General features: G+C 42.0%; 1 protein-coding gene across 4 annotated transcripts; it reads right to left on the reverse strand.

Moving 5' to 3' along the window:
• Positions 1-7,550: 7,550 nt before the first annotated feature.
• LOC148216800 (uncharacterized) lies at positions 7,551-15,144 on the reverse strand. 4 transcript variants are annotated; one of them, XR_015795094.1, is made up of 3 exons: positions 12,050-12,088; positions 11,460-11,591; positions 7,551-7,804 (listed from the first exon to the last, which is right to left on the reverse strand). XR_015795094.1 is itself a non-coding variant. In XM_088134805.1 (3 exons), the coding sequence occupies exons 1-3, from the start codon at positions 15,071-15,073 to the stop codon at positions 10,611-10,613; spliced, it is 420 nt and encodes a 139-aa protein (XP_087990931.1). In that variant the 5' UTR covers positions 15,074-15,144; the 3' UTR covers positions 9,595-10,610. The 4 variants fall into 4 exon arrangements, 1 of the variants encoding a protein (XP_087990931.1); XR_015795095.1 differs by lacking the exon at positions 12,050-12,088 and adding an exon at positions 11,817-11,983; XR_015795093.1 differs by lacking the exon at positions 12,050-12,088 and adding an exon at positions 11,766-11,983.
• Between the last annotated feature and the right edge of the window lie 548 nt (positions 15,145-15,692).

Raw genomic sequence — 15,692 nt, forward strand, 5'->3', positions numbered from 1 at the left:
GGGAGAGAGAAAGAAAGAGAGGGAAAGAAAGAGAAAGAAATAAAGTAAAAGGGAGAGAAAAAGGAGCAAGAGAAAGAGAGAGAAAGAAAAAGAAAAAGACAGGGAAAGAAAGAGGGAGAGAGAGAAGGAAGGAAGGAAGAAAAAGGGAGCAAGAGAAAGAAAGAGAAAGAAAATGACAGGGAAAGAAAGAGGGAGAGAGAGAGAAGGAAGGAAGGAAGGAAAAAGGGAGCAAGAGAAAGAAAGAAAGAAAAAGAGAGGGGAAAAGAAAGAGGGAGAGAGAGAAAGAGGGAAAGAAAAAAGGGAGAGATAGAGAAAGAAGGAAAGGGGAGTGAGAGAAAGAGAGAGCAAAAGAAGGAAAGAAAGAGGGAGAGAGAGAGAAAGGGAGAGAGAAAGAAAGAGAGGGAAAGAAAGAGAAAGAAATAAAAAGGGAGAGAAAAAGGAGCAAGAGAAAGAAAGAGAGAAAGAAAAAGACAGGGAAAGAAAGAGGGAGAGAGAGAAGGAAGGAAGGAAGGAAGAAAAAAGGGAGCAAGAGAAAGAAAGAAAGAGACAGAAAAAGAGGGAAAAAGAGGGAGAGAGAGAAAGAGAGAAAGAAGAAAAAGGAAGAGAGAGAGGGAAAGAAAGAAGGAGGGAGAGAGAAAGAGAAAGAAGGAAAAAGGGAGAGAGAGAAAGAGGGAAAGAAAGAAGGGGGGGCAGCCTAAAAATCCAGGATGTCAACTCAAGCGATGTGTACTGTGAGGAAACAGCGCTCAGAGTTGTAGAGCCACACAGCAGCCACCTCCCAATTTCATTATTTCCTTTTGGATTAAGCCAGGGTAAGTAAAGTGCCAAAAAGGAGAAGAAATGGAAAGCAAAGCTCACGGAAGACAAGGAATAAGAAAGGAGGAAGGGAAATGGAGTTTGGATCCACCCCAGGAGTTCTTCACTTTTTCCAGTTGGGCAGGGTTGTTTGACCCATGCTGCAACTTTGAACTAATAACTAATAAATAAAGATTAATTCCTTTATTGCTTTCTCTAAGACATCTGTGATGTTATTACAATGAATGATTGGGACCTTAGGTACTTGTACAGTGGAATAATTAAATATGGGAAATAACTCTTATTGGGAAGGAGCGAGCTTTACAAAGAAAAAGCGTTTGAAGAACAGTACAACATTAAAACAGCAATTGGTATAGAAGTGTAGTCCTGGACTTTATTTTTTATTATTTAATATATGAATGCAATTCTTGATTTTGTAGAAGCTTTGGATGCTTTTCAAACTGTGCTCATGTCTTGATTTTCATGACCTATTTGTTTATAAGTTTAGCTTTTTGTGGACACCCACTCCTAAAAGATTTGGGCAGCTAATGGATGCAAACAATTGAACACTTCAACAATAGAACAGTTGAACCAAGAATTCCAGTGGGGAAAGAAAAGTAATTAATTCAAAATGTGCAGCCTATAGCTTACCCCAAATGACCTAACCTGGTTCTCCTGGACAGGGCCAGATCTTCAGCGCTTTCTTGAAGGCAGACAAAGCTGGGGTTTTGCAGATCTTGGGGGAATATTGTTCCAGAAGCAGGTGCATTGATAGAGAAGGTACATTTCTGGGTCCTGCTGGATCTTACTGGATGGGCAGACACAATGGGAGACTGGCAATCCATATTCTAATCTATATTGTATAGGTCTTTATTGATGACAACTAGCACCATGAATTGCACTCGGTAGCCTACTGGTAACCAGTTAGCTTGTATACTTGTGGTCTTACATAGGTGTACCAAGGTCTGCCCATAACTATTTGCACTGCCACATTCTGGACCAGTTATCGCTTCTGCGTGGTCTTCATGGGCAGTCCCATGGAGAGCGCGTTGCATGCTAGCTAGGGAATTCTGGAAGCTGAAGTCTGCATATCTCAAAGTTTCTCAAGTTGAGAAACGCTGCTGTAGGATGTCGCGGTCAAAATCAAGATTCAATTTGTCCCGTGCTCAGCGATGTGATTTTTTAAACAGTCAGACCGTTCAGCATTTTTGTCTTTCAGAGACAAGTTTAATGTCAGGAAAGAAGCAAGCTTGTTTGCTTTGATCTTCCTCTTCCACAACTTCAGTTTACCTTTCTAAGTTGTTAGTGTCTTGATTAACCTAACTGCAACTTGATCCTGAAATATGAGCTTACAAAGTTCTGCAAATGCACCGGGGAGATAAGCAAGTTTCGATAGCCGCTTGCAGTTCAGGAATGACAAGGCCAGGAGATGATTTTGTTCAGGTGCGGTCCCACAACTCATAGAAAAACGTTTCTTCAAGACGATCACCTAACCACAGAATAATAAAGCAAATGGGTGCCCTTGGAGACACTATCGGGGCACATCTGGGTAGAACTCCTGCTGTTGAGTGACCTCGCTGTTTTACGTTCACAACTCAGTGACCACTTTCCTCACATTATCCAACTCCTCTAACAACCTCTTTGAACAAAGATCATGAAAAATGGTTGCTTGTAGACTTGTTTTCTTAACGCTGGCACAAAAGCCTTGCCATATTCCAAATATTGCTGGTGTACCATCAACACACCCTCTGAGTCATTGATTCCAGGGCAGCATCACAGAATAATAGAGCTGGGTAGTACCTCAGTGGTCATCTAGTCCTGCTTGACGCAAGATCTACTGAAGCATTTCAGATAGATGAGGTGAATATCTGGTCTCTGTTTGAAGACCTCCGGTGATGGGAACATACCACTTCATGAGGCAACCTATTCCACTGGTTGATAGGTCTTACCATTAGGAAATTATTATTATTTATTTCATTTTTTTATTCTTTCATTCTCCCCCCCCCCCTTTTTCCCCCAGTTACTCTGCTTAAGCTGCTCCTTTAATGCATATAATATTTACGTATGATCAAGTGTAATGCCTTACAAAACCCAATTAAATATAAAAGGGATGGGTGCAACCTGAACCTCTGAAGCATGCTGTTCCATAAGGTGGGGGCATTACCATTGGGCCCCCACCCCGCTCACTTCATGACTGTAATGTATCTCAAGTATTCTGGAATAAGCATTTGAAATGCTTAGGTCTGTGTTTCTTTCTCAACCTTGGCAACTGGCTGGGGAATTCTGGGAGGTGAAGTCCACACATCTTAAAGTTGCCAAGGCTGAGAGACACTGGCTTAGGTTTTACCTGGAGAAGGTGGTTCTCAAGGTACCTAGACTCCAAGCCATGCATGGCTTTAAAAGTTAAAACCAGCATGTTGATTTGCCCTCAAAAGCCACCTGGAAACAGATGTGCGACCCTGGTGTTGTAGGCTATGGCAACTCTCCCTGGCAGGTGGAATTCTGCATTTTGCACCAATAGCACGGTTATGAAACCCAGCTAATGCTATCTCTACATAAAGGCAAAAGGCAGCTTTGCTTGGAACAGCTGACGTCCTGCAAGATACCTTTCACACCATCAAACCACAACGCAGAATTTCAACAACAGAGAATTTCCATACTAAAAATCCCAGAAAAAGATGAATATGGAAGGTTATTGAACATTTGTAGTTTGGTTCGATCTAGCAAGGTTGGCGCACTCCAGGTTTTGTCAATTAAACCATGCCATCTGTCGAGACCCCAGAAAGGCACCTTCTCTGTAGCAGCACCTGCCCTCTGAAATGAGGTCCCCCCTGAAATTTGAAAGGCTCCCACCCTACTGTTGTTCCAAAGAGCCTTAAAGACCTGCTCTTTGCTCAGGCCTTTGGCAAGGATGATTGACGCCCCTTCCTTCTTTGTTGTCCCCTCCAAGTTTGTTTTCTTTGCCATCCTTGTTCTGTCTTGTCTTGTTTTTTTGGTGTTTTTTCTACTGATTTCTGTTCTTAAATGTTTTTAACAATTGTAACCCACCCGGAGTCGCTGGGAGTCAGGCAGCATATAAATTTAATAAATTGTTATTGGTTGCACGGTCAACCAGATGTTTAGACTGGATTTGGCATTTTTATCCACCTATCGAGTCCTTCCCAAGGACCTGGGATAGTCAGATGTTGTTGTGTGATGGTGTTAAAGGTATTGTCGCAGGATGGAAGCTGTCCCAAGTAAAGCTGCCTTTTGCAATTGACTGATGGTGATTTTGTCAGTGCTGATGGTCCTCAAGTGGTGCTCCAGATGTTTTGGGATTGCACCCAAGGCATCTATAACTATTAGTATTATCTTTGCTTTCTTTTGTCACAGTCATTCTATTTCTATTTGCAGGTCTTTGTATTTTGTGATTTTCTCCAGTTCTTTCCCTTCTATTCTGCTGTCTCCAGGTATTGCAATATCTTTTTTAAAATATTTTTTATTAAAGTTTATATATATAAAAACTAATACAAAACTAAAAAACCTGCAAACAAAAAGAAAAGGAAGGAAGGAAGGAAGAGAGAAGAAATGAAACCTAAAAGATCTCTCCCCTTAAGCATACAAAAGACCAATAATAATCACATATGTGTTTTAAGCTAAACCAAATAAATCACTTTTTCAGGTATAAATCATCTTCTTACAGTCCTGGTCAGAGAAAGAAAGATCAATATTAACAGTGCAAGGTCAAAACACGGACAATTTAACCTTGATCTGATAAGTCCACTTTAAATTCCTTTCTCCTCTATTTGAAAAGCTCAGTCTTCAGTCTCTTCTCCAAATAAAACCCCAGATAACAATCTCTTATAGTTCTCTTTGTATTTATTTTCAGAAAAGTTTTCAGAGATTTCCTATTTCCCTTCTGTATATCCAAAATAGGGTAATTCTCAAAGTCACTCTTTTGATCCATTACAACTTCTTTCTCCATATCATTCTCATAATCAATCAACTTTGATGGCTGGTGGGGGTCTTCCGGGCTGTGTGGCCGTGGTCTGGAAGTTTTGTTTCCTGACGTTTCGCCAGCACCTGTGACCGGCATCTTCAGAGGACAGGAGCACAGACAGGAGCGGTTCTCTCTGTGCCCAGGATGAGGTGACCCTTTTGTGGGTATTTATAGAAGATCCCGGTCACAGATGCTGGCGAAACATCAGGAAACAAAACTTCCAGAACACGGCCACACAGCCCGGAAGACCCCCACCAGCCACCGTATTCCGGCTGTGAAAGCCTTCGACAATACAAGCAACTTTGAGTCCATCTTCTCCCGGTGTATAGCAACTTGTCTTCAGGAGGTTTTTAATGACCAAATAAATCACAGATAGACAATTTATGATATTAGTTAAAAGAGGAAGTAAAGCAAATCTAATGTCTGTTTGAAGGCTCTGCACCACCTTGACTCCCAAAACACTCCACCTGCTGGAGATTGCTAGATTGCAATCTCTTCACAGGGAATCTCTGTAAGGAGTACCTGTGGGTGATCCTGTTGATCTCCTTTATCTGGAGATGACGCCAAAGAGCTGGACCAAAGCCAGCTCCTCTAATTGCTGTGGGTGTTGGCTCCACAAAGAACAGAGCCATATTCAGTTGGCCATTTCTTCCCCAGAAGCCCCGTATTGCATTATCCACTATCCAGACTTTTTTGTCTTTCTTATCAACAGTTGTTAAGTCTGGGGTGTGGCGTGGCAGGTGCATCTTTGTATTGTTGTTGTTGTTGTTGTTATTTTATTTATATACTTCTTGTTGAACTCATAAGTGAAATGCTCTTCAAAATGGGCAAGTGATTTATAGCTCTGAGGTCACATGAAAACCTGCTTTAGAATTTCCGTGCTAAAAAATCTGGCCTCAGGGAATGGTCACAGAGGTGGAGATCTATCAACTCTCTATGAACCACACCTTTCACCAAGGATCAATAGAGGGAGGGCACACTGAGTCTGGGCATGTCCAGGGATGGAAATATTTCCAAACCTTTGCAGGATGGTCTAATGTGTGACTCATCTGTGAATTCACTCTGCACAATAGCAGTGACTTAAGCTGTAGGACGCTCCTTGTCCCAGCCAATCAAAAGAGGAATGGGCAGATGTGATGTAGGTAGACATCTACCTACCTACCTAGACATCTTCTGAGTAGAACCCATAGGACATTCCTTGAAGACCCATACTTCTTTCCTTTCTCTTAACATTCTAGAAAATTCATGCCAGAAGATCAGGGTGAATAATACTTGTGAGTTTATACCTCCTTCAAGAGGAATTAAGGGTAGTTCCAGAAAAGAGAGAATGGATGTGGATTACATATTTTTCCAGAGGACAAACCCAGCCCTTGAAACCACTCCTGAATAACTGAAGATTTCATTGTACAGCTGGATCCTCTCGAGAGGCTTCTGAGTGAAGCCTCTTAATCAGCTTACGAAAACAGTAATGTACAGGGTCAGTCACCCTTCCTAACAGAAGTCAAAGCTGGTATTCAAGAGCAGTTTAATAAAAGATTGCAAAGAACATTTTGTGATTCGACACCTAGTAACAGCTATACCCACACCAAGGGATTGCCACTTCTTAAAAAAGAAACAAACCTTCTAATCTCAGTTTTTACTGACAGAAGCAAAGAGAATCTGGAATTGTTCAGGAGGAAATGCCTCTTGTCCAAAAAGGAGAAGAGGTACATTTTTTTTTGAAGTGGTTTTCACATTTCCCTGCCCCCAAAGCACCAGGGTGTAGTTCTGCTTTATCTGCTAAAGACACCCACCGATCGAGAGTATTTTCATTGCTGCAAAATATAGATCCAGATTTATCTTGTGCTCATCCCTGGCCTAGAGGTCGAATTGGGTTTAAAACTATTGGGCCACTATCCTTTTACTTATGTGAGCTTTCAGAGGGGCAAGGGTACAATGTCCTTTCTTTGGGGCCCCTCTGCCCAAAAACACCTTGGGAATTAAGACAGGAATTGCAATTTGGATAATTAGGCTAATATTAAAAAAGAACAACAGATGCTTGGTTTAAGAAATGCAGCCCACCAAGAAATGTTCCAAGGGTCATGTCTGAAGCAAACAGGATGGCTAGACATGTTTGGCTGTTTTGCTCAAGCTATTTTTGATCACTGTCACAAGAGGAAGCAATAGTGCAAGAATTTGGCCACCAAACGCAAGCTTTAAATAGCTCAGAGTTCATCTATCAGACTAGGTGGTTTGAATTCTTGGAGAATTGTGTGAACAACGCTTACATTCTAAAATGTAATGTGCAAGTCAGTTCTATCTGAGGATGATATTTTTGCCCTGATAAAAGAATGCAATTTTTAAATTGTCAAGATAAGTTTAGCTGCTGCAAAACCCACCCGGTGCATGGACAAAAGGGTACTGGGTTCATGTGACTGCAATGCCAGATGGGCACCACATTTCTGTGCTCTGGTTTTGCCTGTGTTTTCCTTTGCATGAACATGTCTTCCTTCTCTTCCTCTTCTTTTCATGGTAAATATTAGTTCTCATCAAGGATCTGTGGGATTTGTAATCCAGTCTAGATCTGTATAAGTGGTCCACTTCACAGTACATCAACATGGGCTCCATCATGATCCAGTGGGACAGCAAAGGCCCATAAACCCACGATCACCAGAAAAGAATGAATCTACTTTGAGAAAGTTGTAGACAAATTTCATACAGTAGAGAAAGCTAAGAGTAACTGCGAACAGCAGTCTTTCACATAGATTTACAAGGATTCACAAAAACATTGCTTTATTTGAGCACATTAGCATGACACATTTCACAATAAGCTCATAAAAACACATGAATCAAATTATAGCTCTCTTATGTAGGTCATTCCTTGAGATGTTTTTATGCCTAGCTGCAGAGAGAAAAAAATAGATTCAATGGCCTCCAAGTTTGTATCAGATCTTTGGTTTCCATTGGGGCAAATGATGTTGAGATCTTTCTTTCTGAACTTCTCCACTTCCTTGTAACCCTTTCTCAGCCGTTTTCAGCCCAGACTCATTCCTATAGGCAAAAAAATCATAAGATTTTTTTATTATTTCTTTGTGTACAACAACGTCAATTGTAGCAGCTTAATCTTATCTTGGGATAACAGTCAAGAGCAAGCAAGGGAACATACATTCTGAGCTTCGTGGTCTTATGAATGGGCCTTTCCCTTATGTAGAGGAGTACAGAGATGTCTTTGAAGGAAATATGCAACAGCCACTGAGAGAACATGAACTTAGGTTAGGGAGAAAGAAAAGTGTGAGAAAAAAATTCAAGATTGCCCTGTCCTGATTCTCATGGGTATAAGAGGGAGGGAAGGAAAAAAACTGTCATGTTTTTTTAGATTCTGTTATTATAGTCTATATCACTTTATTGCCCTAGTAGTTCTTGTGGCATTTGTTTCCTGGCTTAGTCTTCTTTGAAGAGCTACACCCACTTGCATCTAACCACAGATAAATATGTCCTAGCAGCCCTTTTTTTCTGCCATGTCCCCCATGACACTGCCTTCTTCTCATCTTCAACCAATGTGTGAATAGCTTTAAACTGTTCTTGCTGTACAAGCGTTCAACCAATACTTGCCCCAAGAGCCCACAACTGTTGCAAAGTGTATGTAAAACCCGACACACTTCACCAATCATTCTGAGAAGCAGTTGACTTGTGACAGGTGGAATCAGCCCAGCATCAATTGGACTCTTACAAGGTTGGTGCAAGCACATCCCTTCTCCTCTAGTCACAGGTGTCAGCCTTGTGAGGTAGTCCAGACAGGAAACACACCCAGAAGAACCAGCTCTACTTTATTGTAAGGTTACATTAACAGAATTGTGCAAGTTTGAAAGTCCATCTCTCCCCCTTCTCGCCTTTACAGCCCAAGAAACTTGGGAGGATCCCTTCTGAGATATTTGCCCCACCCACATTTCTGCTGTGGGCTAAGCTGCCTCTTATCTGACCACTGCCCTGGCTGTGGCTCTTCTCCCTGTCTCCCAAAGTCATTCCCACACACCATTACATCAGGCACACTCCATCATTTTTTATTTCCCCTGTGAAAGGAGCTGGACACCATGGTGAAGCTGCCACTTTCTTTAGCAGACTTGTGGAGGTATGAAGTTTAAAAGTGTGCAAAACCTACACTCTGCTAGGAGTGACAGCAGGAAACATGGGTCCAACGTCTTTCAAAACTTGGGGACATTGATTTTGATGTGTTTTGTACATTTGTGGGTCTCCCTGTGTGCTTGTGAGACTCAGCTTTCATGATCCGGTTCAGTTCTCTTTGTGATCCCAGCTAGTCTCACTTGGCAACAGGAAGGGTGTGTGCCATCAAAGATAATGGACTTCAGATGTCAAATGCCACCCCATTCCTGCCACAGCATTGCCAGTGTCTGGGGATGTTGATGTTCAAAAAGAGTACGGGAACAGCAAAGCCAGAGGGTTTAATCAATTGCATTGCTTAACATGTCCTACATGCACCAAATCAGGATACTACCATTCAGCAGCAAGCCCAAACATAATGAGTAAAAGGATCAGAGATGGGCACAGCAAATTGTATGGCAGTATAGTTTTCTGCTGATTGAAAGATGGGCAGAGAGGACCTCAGAATTGGGGGTGTCACTTGGTGGCACTGTTGAATCTTCACTGTCAGCTTCATCTGTCCTAGGATTGTTAACCTTTGGGGGAGATGGGCAGCATATACATTTAATAACAAGCAAACAAACATTATGGTGACTCAAGATCTTGTGATATACAGTACATTAGCCCCAGGTAGGACTTTCATAGCAAAACCCAGAGGAAGCTTCCATTATGGGCCACTGAAATAAAAACCCCAAATCATGGTTTTTCTGGGAAAAGCTTTATTGATTGTCAAGCTGCTTATCACTAAGTAAGTACATGGAAAGTGTGCTGTAATTCCACAGAGCAGGATCTGAAATGATACTCTATCATTGGTCTCAATAAGTTCCTATACAGCAAAAGTGCATGATATCGAGCCCATGTTAAGGTTGAAGATTTACATTCCCATCCTGACTAGAAGTTATAGTTCCAACTGGTTTAAATGAAATTAGCTTATATACATTCTTGCAAGACCCTGTGAGGTAGATCAGTATTCTGATTGTCTTCATGTTGTAGAGAGGAAAATTGGCAGCCTTTCCCAAAAGTGGATTCCCCATGTCACTGGAGTACAATTATTATAATCTCTGACAATTAACTTATGGTGCTGGCAGCCAAATTCTAGGCATGTTTACTTTGAAGCAAGCCCTATTAAGTTTTATAGGACTTATGTGCTTACTGGAATTCAAGTCTTAGCCTCAACTACAGGTAGTCCTCATTTACCGACTGCCTGGTTCAGCAACCGTTTGAAGTTATGATGGGGCTGAAAAAGGAGATTTATGACCGGTCCTCAAACTTGTGGCCGTTGGAGCATCCCTGCAGTTGTGTGATTGCCATTTGCAACTTTCACAGCTGGCTTCTAACAAGCAAAGTCAATGGGGAAGGCAGCGGGAAGTTGCATGTTGTGGTCATGTGATATCGCACTTAATGTCCTGCGTGATTCACTTAACGACTGCAGCAGAACTGACATCATACGTCTGGCATGATCACATGATGTTTCACTTAACGACCACATCACTTAGTGATGAAGTTGCTAGTCCCAGTTCCAGTTGGTAAATGAGGAATACCTGTACTATGTAGACTAGCAATGAATCTACTAGACTTCCACCAGAATGTTAACCTTTTATCTAGCCCCTACAGTAGGCCTATAAAGTTTCTAACCCTTGATGTGTAGCAGAGTCAGTCATTGCTGTGACTATGGGTGGAAGCAGGTGGATTTTAGGTCTTAGGAGAAGGAGGCAAGCAGAATGGCTACAGTTGTGGTCACCACCAGCAAGAAGAAGGATGTGACAGAAGTGTGGGCTGCCCCGGAGCTATTCCCATTGCAGAGACTGGTATTACAACAGTAGTTCCTGATCCGGTAGGGGACATTTGCATAAACAACCCTCTCTTCCTTATTGCAAATGGTGGCCGGGATGCAGCCCCTTGCGAAAATGGATTCATGCACTTTAAAATCTGCAAAACAACAAAAATGCAATGTTAGGGTTAAGCGAGTTTGGATGTGCAAGGGGTGGATGGCCCAGCAGGCATGATGAATGCTGATGAAGGGGTATGTCTGTGCACACGTATGCACACCATGTGCATACTTGTACACATGTCCACTGTACATACTTGTGCAGTATAGGTCTCTAGCAGGGATTTTGCAGTGGTGGATACTGAAGAAAGCAGGAAATCATTGCAGAAATGCCAGAATATAAACACAGAAACTTTAGGATCCAGTTGAATGGGCTCTCATGGAAGCAATGAGTAATAGCATAGGAGTTGAGTGAACTGGAGGTGGTGGGGGGGTGGGGTTTGTTGTAAAGTCCTCTCCCCATCCCTGATGTTTTTAACTGGAGGAAACGGAATCTTTTCCCCCTGTGGGCCAATTAATAGATACAGGAACCTAGTTGAGATCAGGATTCCAGCAGTCAGCCATTGCTTAAAGCTCACTAACCTCAATACTTGGGTTTATATCTGGATTGTATCCCAACCCACCTCATTTGTTTTGAAAAAAATCACACATGCAGTTGCGGAGGGAGGGTAGGAAGGAATCTGAGCATCTATAGAAGGTCAGAACAGTCTTGAAACAAACCTGAAAGGCCCTTTATGATGCCACACCTCTCTCCTTCTTTACAGGTATCCACTGACGGCTGTAAGCAAGCTTGTCCAAAGGTACACTTGTAACACTGCACCGCCTCCACATTCTGGCACTGGGCTGGGATACCTAAAGGGGGGGAAAAAGAAAGAAATTTAAGAAGTTAGCTCCTGCCCATTAATGCAACCACTGCTATAGGGGAGCAAAAGTGACCTTCTGGGTGACAGTCTCTTTCCTTACTGGCCAAGAAAGCCCACCAATATGTCTTAGATACATTGTTTGCTGCTCCTTCCCCAAACCTACAAAATTATAGGATTTCTGTCACAGCCTTCTTCATCTGTTGGGAAAACCTACAGAAACATTCAGCTACACATCAGCAGGATGGCTGGAAATTATGGGAGTTGCAGTCAAGGACATCTGGAAGGGATACAACTGAGGAAGTTTATCCAATAACACAGACTCCAATCAGGAGATTCTCCCCCTCCAGCCTGCAGAGGCCCTGATGAAGCCCCTGTAGCCTCTCCAAAGCTCCTCCCCTTCCAACCTCAACATCTTTCTCTAATAAAAATATCTTCATGCTCCTTTACCAGGGATGTGAAAAAGCTAAACGGGTTGGATGCAGCTCGTACTTGAATGCAAGACTGCCAGAAAATCTCAGACTGTAAACTAGACTGGAAATTGGAAAAAAATAATTCCTAACTATTTCCATATTGTCAAGAAATTGATATGGAGATATCTGTGTATCTGCCAGGAGTTGAGCCAACTGTAGGGAACTTCGCCATGCCAGGAAATAGAGACTGTCCCTATTAAAACAGGGAGAATTGGAAGATAGGATCCCCAGGAAATGCTAACATGTGCGCAAGTTTGATTATTTATGCAATCCAGGGATCTGTTCTAAGGAAATCCTGAGACTGAACTTTTTTTTGCTGCAGTTGACTGTGCATGCTGTTTTGAAACATGGAGTGGAAAATGCCTGGGCAGACTTCCATCTTGATGTAGGGGAAAAAAAAAAAAAAAAGAGGGGGGGAGAGGAGGGAGGAGAGAATATTAAATAGCTACGGATTGACTTTGTTGCCCCAAATGGTCTGCTTGAAAAGGGAACCGTCTCCATAATGACAGTGTGAATATAACCCAGGGACTGATTGGAAAAAGTATAATGTGTGGATGGATGGTGGGAAGTAAACCAGAACTGGAGCAGGTCAGGGAATGCATTTCGGGGTGGGTCAAAAAAGTCAGGATTTTTATATGCATGCAAAAAAGGGTGGGCCGCTGTGTGGTTGCATTTGCCATTTTGACTTCTCTGACCCTCCCCTTCCCGGGCCTCCTGGTTTGAATTCTCTGCCAATTTACTTGCTTTGAAGCAAAGATGCCAACCATTCTGTGTTCATTCTTTTGGGAATATTTGTTCCATTTATTCATTAACTGTTTGCATGATATATTCCTTTAGTTAAATCCCCAGATGGCTTGTAACCAATGCTATCCAACCCAACAGCTCAACAACAGTCCGACGAAACCAAACCAAAAACAACAGTCTGATAAAAGCTGTGTCAATAAAATAAATAAATAAAAATAAATAAATAAAAGGAGTATGGTGATTGGAGGGGAGAGAAGCATGATTAAAGGTACAAAAGCCCTAAAACATATCAGGATGATGTATTAATTAAAATGGGATGGGAAAATGCAACCTTATACATGTTGATTCAATATTCAATTGAGTTGATTCAACTCAACCCATTGAGTTCCATGGGACTGATTTCCATGGATTTATGATTTATGTTATGCTATTTATTATTTAACTGAAAATAGGGTATAGCTGGAATAAACATGGAAGAGATGACATTTAGGGAGAAAAAAATGTAGGACACACCTACAAGATGGGGGATTTGGGGTTTGGAAGTACTATATTGGAGAAAGACCTGGGTGCTGGTCATTGACTACAAGCTGAATGTGAGACAACAGGGGAAGGCAGCTGCTAGAAAGGCCAGTGCAGGTCTGGGCTGCATTAGAAGAAGCATCATACCAAACATCCATGAAGTCATTATTCTCTATTTGGCACTGGTGAGGCCATACCTGGAGTACAGTGTACAATTCTGGGCACCACACATCCCAGAATATGGACAGCTTGGAAAGGGTTCAGAGGACAGCAACAAAGATAGGACAAGGACGTGGGGACGTGCCCTATAAGGAAGGCTGAAGGAACTTGGAATGTTCAGTCTAGAGTAAAGAAGACTTAGGGAAGTCATGATAGCTGTGTTTAGGAACAGAGAGGGAAGCCACAGCTTCCCTTTCTGTTACTAAACACAGAAGAAGAACTATTTTCAAGAACTATTTTCCATAACCACAGAAACTAGGACCAGAAATACAGTAATGGGTATATTTTGCAGTTACCTAAATTTGGTTTAAATATAAAGCAAAACTTCCTGACAGTAAAATCTGTTCCAGTAGAAGACAGGACTCCAGGGTAAAACCTGTATAACAGTGGGACAATCTAGCTAGGGGGGGTTGTAGGTTCTCCATCTGTGGAAATTTTGAAGAAGAGACTGAACAGCAATCTCTTATGGATGGTTTAATTTCTGAATATTGCAGAGGGTTGGACTAGATACTCGTGGTCGCATCCAACTCCATAATTCTATGATTGAACGAACGAACGAACGAATGAATGAATGAATGAATATTGCATTTCTATCCCACCTTCTGGGGGGTGCTCAGGGCCATGCATGTCAGGGAGATCACCTTTCTTTTAACCTCACAACAAGAATCATGTGGGATAGGTTAGGCTAAGCAAATGTGACTGGACCTAAATAATCCAGTGATCTTTTTGGCTGAGGGTGGTCTTAAAACTGGATGCCTTTACCCAGCCATCAAATGGATTGTCATTGCATAATGATGAGGTTCTTCAGATATTGCTGAACCCCCATTCACATCAGCTCCAGCCTACATGACCAGTTAAAAGGAATTATGGGAGCTGTGATCTATCAATGGTCGTTTCAGCACTACTAACTTACAACATTTTTACAGCATCACACAGATACTGTTTAAGTGACATAAAGCTGTCCACATTGTTGTTTTTTGGGGGGCACAAAGATAGTTGTATGACTTGAGAAGACAATATAGCTAGTGAGGAAATGAGCTATATCTGGAGGGCTACCTGTTCCCTCTCCTGATTGTGCAGATTACTAGCACTAGAAAATGGCTATTTCCATACAATATATTAAACCAAATTGTTTGAATAACAAATGTACAGATGCCACACCTTTGTTCTCCTTGCAAACTCTACCAAGATTTGAGACTTGAGGTTTATCATGTCATGCCAACTCCAAATAATGGCCCTTTTAGCATTATGCAAAGTGGAGTTGGTAACTCATCTTGGTTACACAATCTGATTTGTGCAAACTCCAAATAATATCAGGGCAGGAGGTGATAGGGTAGTTCAGTCAATGTAGTAAGTTTCAGATCTTGGTTTTTGACTTTGCATATCTAGCTAAGCATTAAGTGATATTCAGAACAATAGCCTGGTTTGCAAATTCAATTCAAATAAACTTGAGCGTCTTACCTATTTGGAAGAAGGACATTGCCAAGAAGATAGTCAAGACTCCAGTTCTTTTCACCATAGCTCAGATTCTGAAATGTCAAAGCAATCAGAAGATAGACTGGCAGACGTACAGCAACCGTACAACTGGAGAAATACCAGCATCAGCTCTACCTGAAGCAGTGTCTGGAGGTTAATTCTAGCACCCACTATATACTGTTGCTGTGATCAAGTGTCAACATCTAGTGGGTGGAGGTGAGGCTGCAGCTATAAAAACACACCCTTCTGAACTTGAATTGGGAAGGCTCAAGTACAGACAGAGGTTCATAGAGAGGGTCTAGAATAGGAGGTAAGTCCTCAGACAATGACAAGACCCCTTTGCCTCAGGGTCAGGGGTCTCCTTCCATATTGTGGGGGGAATCCAACTGTAGGATAGGATTATGAGAGGGGACTGCATGGGAGAGAAGCATGGATGTTGCCTGGGAGAAATTTTGAGTCAATGAAAAACTATGCCATTTCTAGGTAGGGCTCATTAGCTATTTTCCACACCTTCTGTTGTTTTGGGGATTGAAAACATCCATGAACTTTTAGTCACATCTTATTGCATAAGCACAATGACTCCCGCAGCAACTGCTCAAGTCTTGCACAGAGGAAAATAATAGTGACCATGTTTCACCTCCTTCCACTGAAGTTATTGCGAC

This window comes from Python bivittatus, unplaced genomic scaffold, assembly GCF_059951505.1.
Source record: "Python bivittatus isolate LINGU-HERP-01145 unplaced genomic scaffold, Pbiv_v1 ctg000080_np1212, whole genome shotgun sequence".
Classification (NCBI taxonomy): domain Eukaryota; kingdom Metazoa; phylum Chordata; class Lepidosauria; order Squamata; family Pythonidae; genus Python; species Python bivittatus.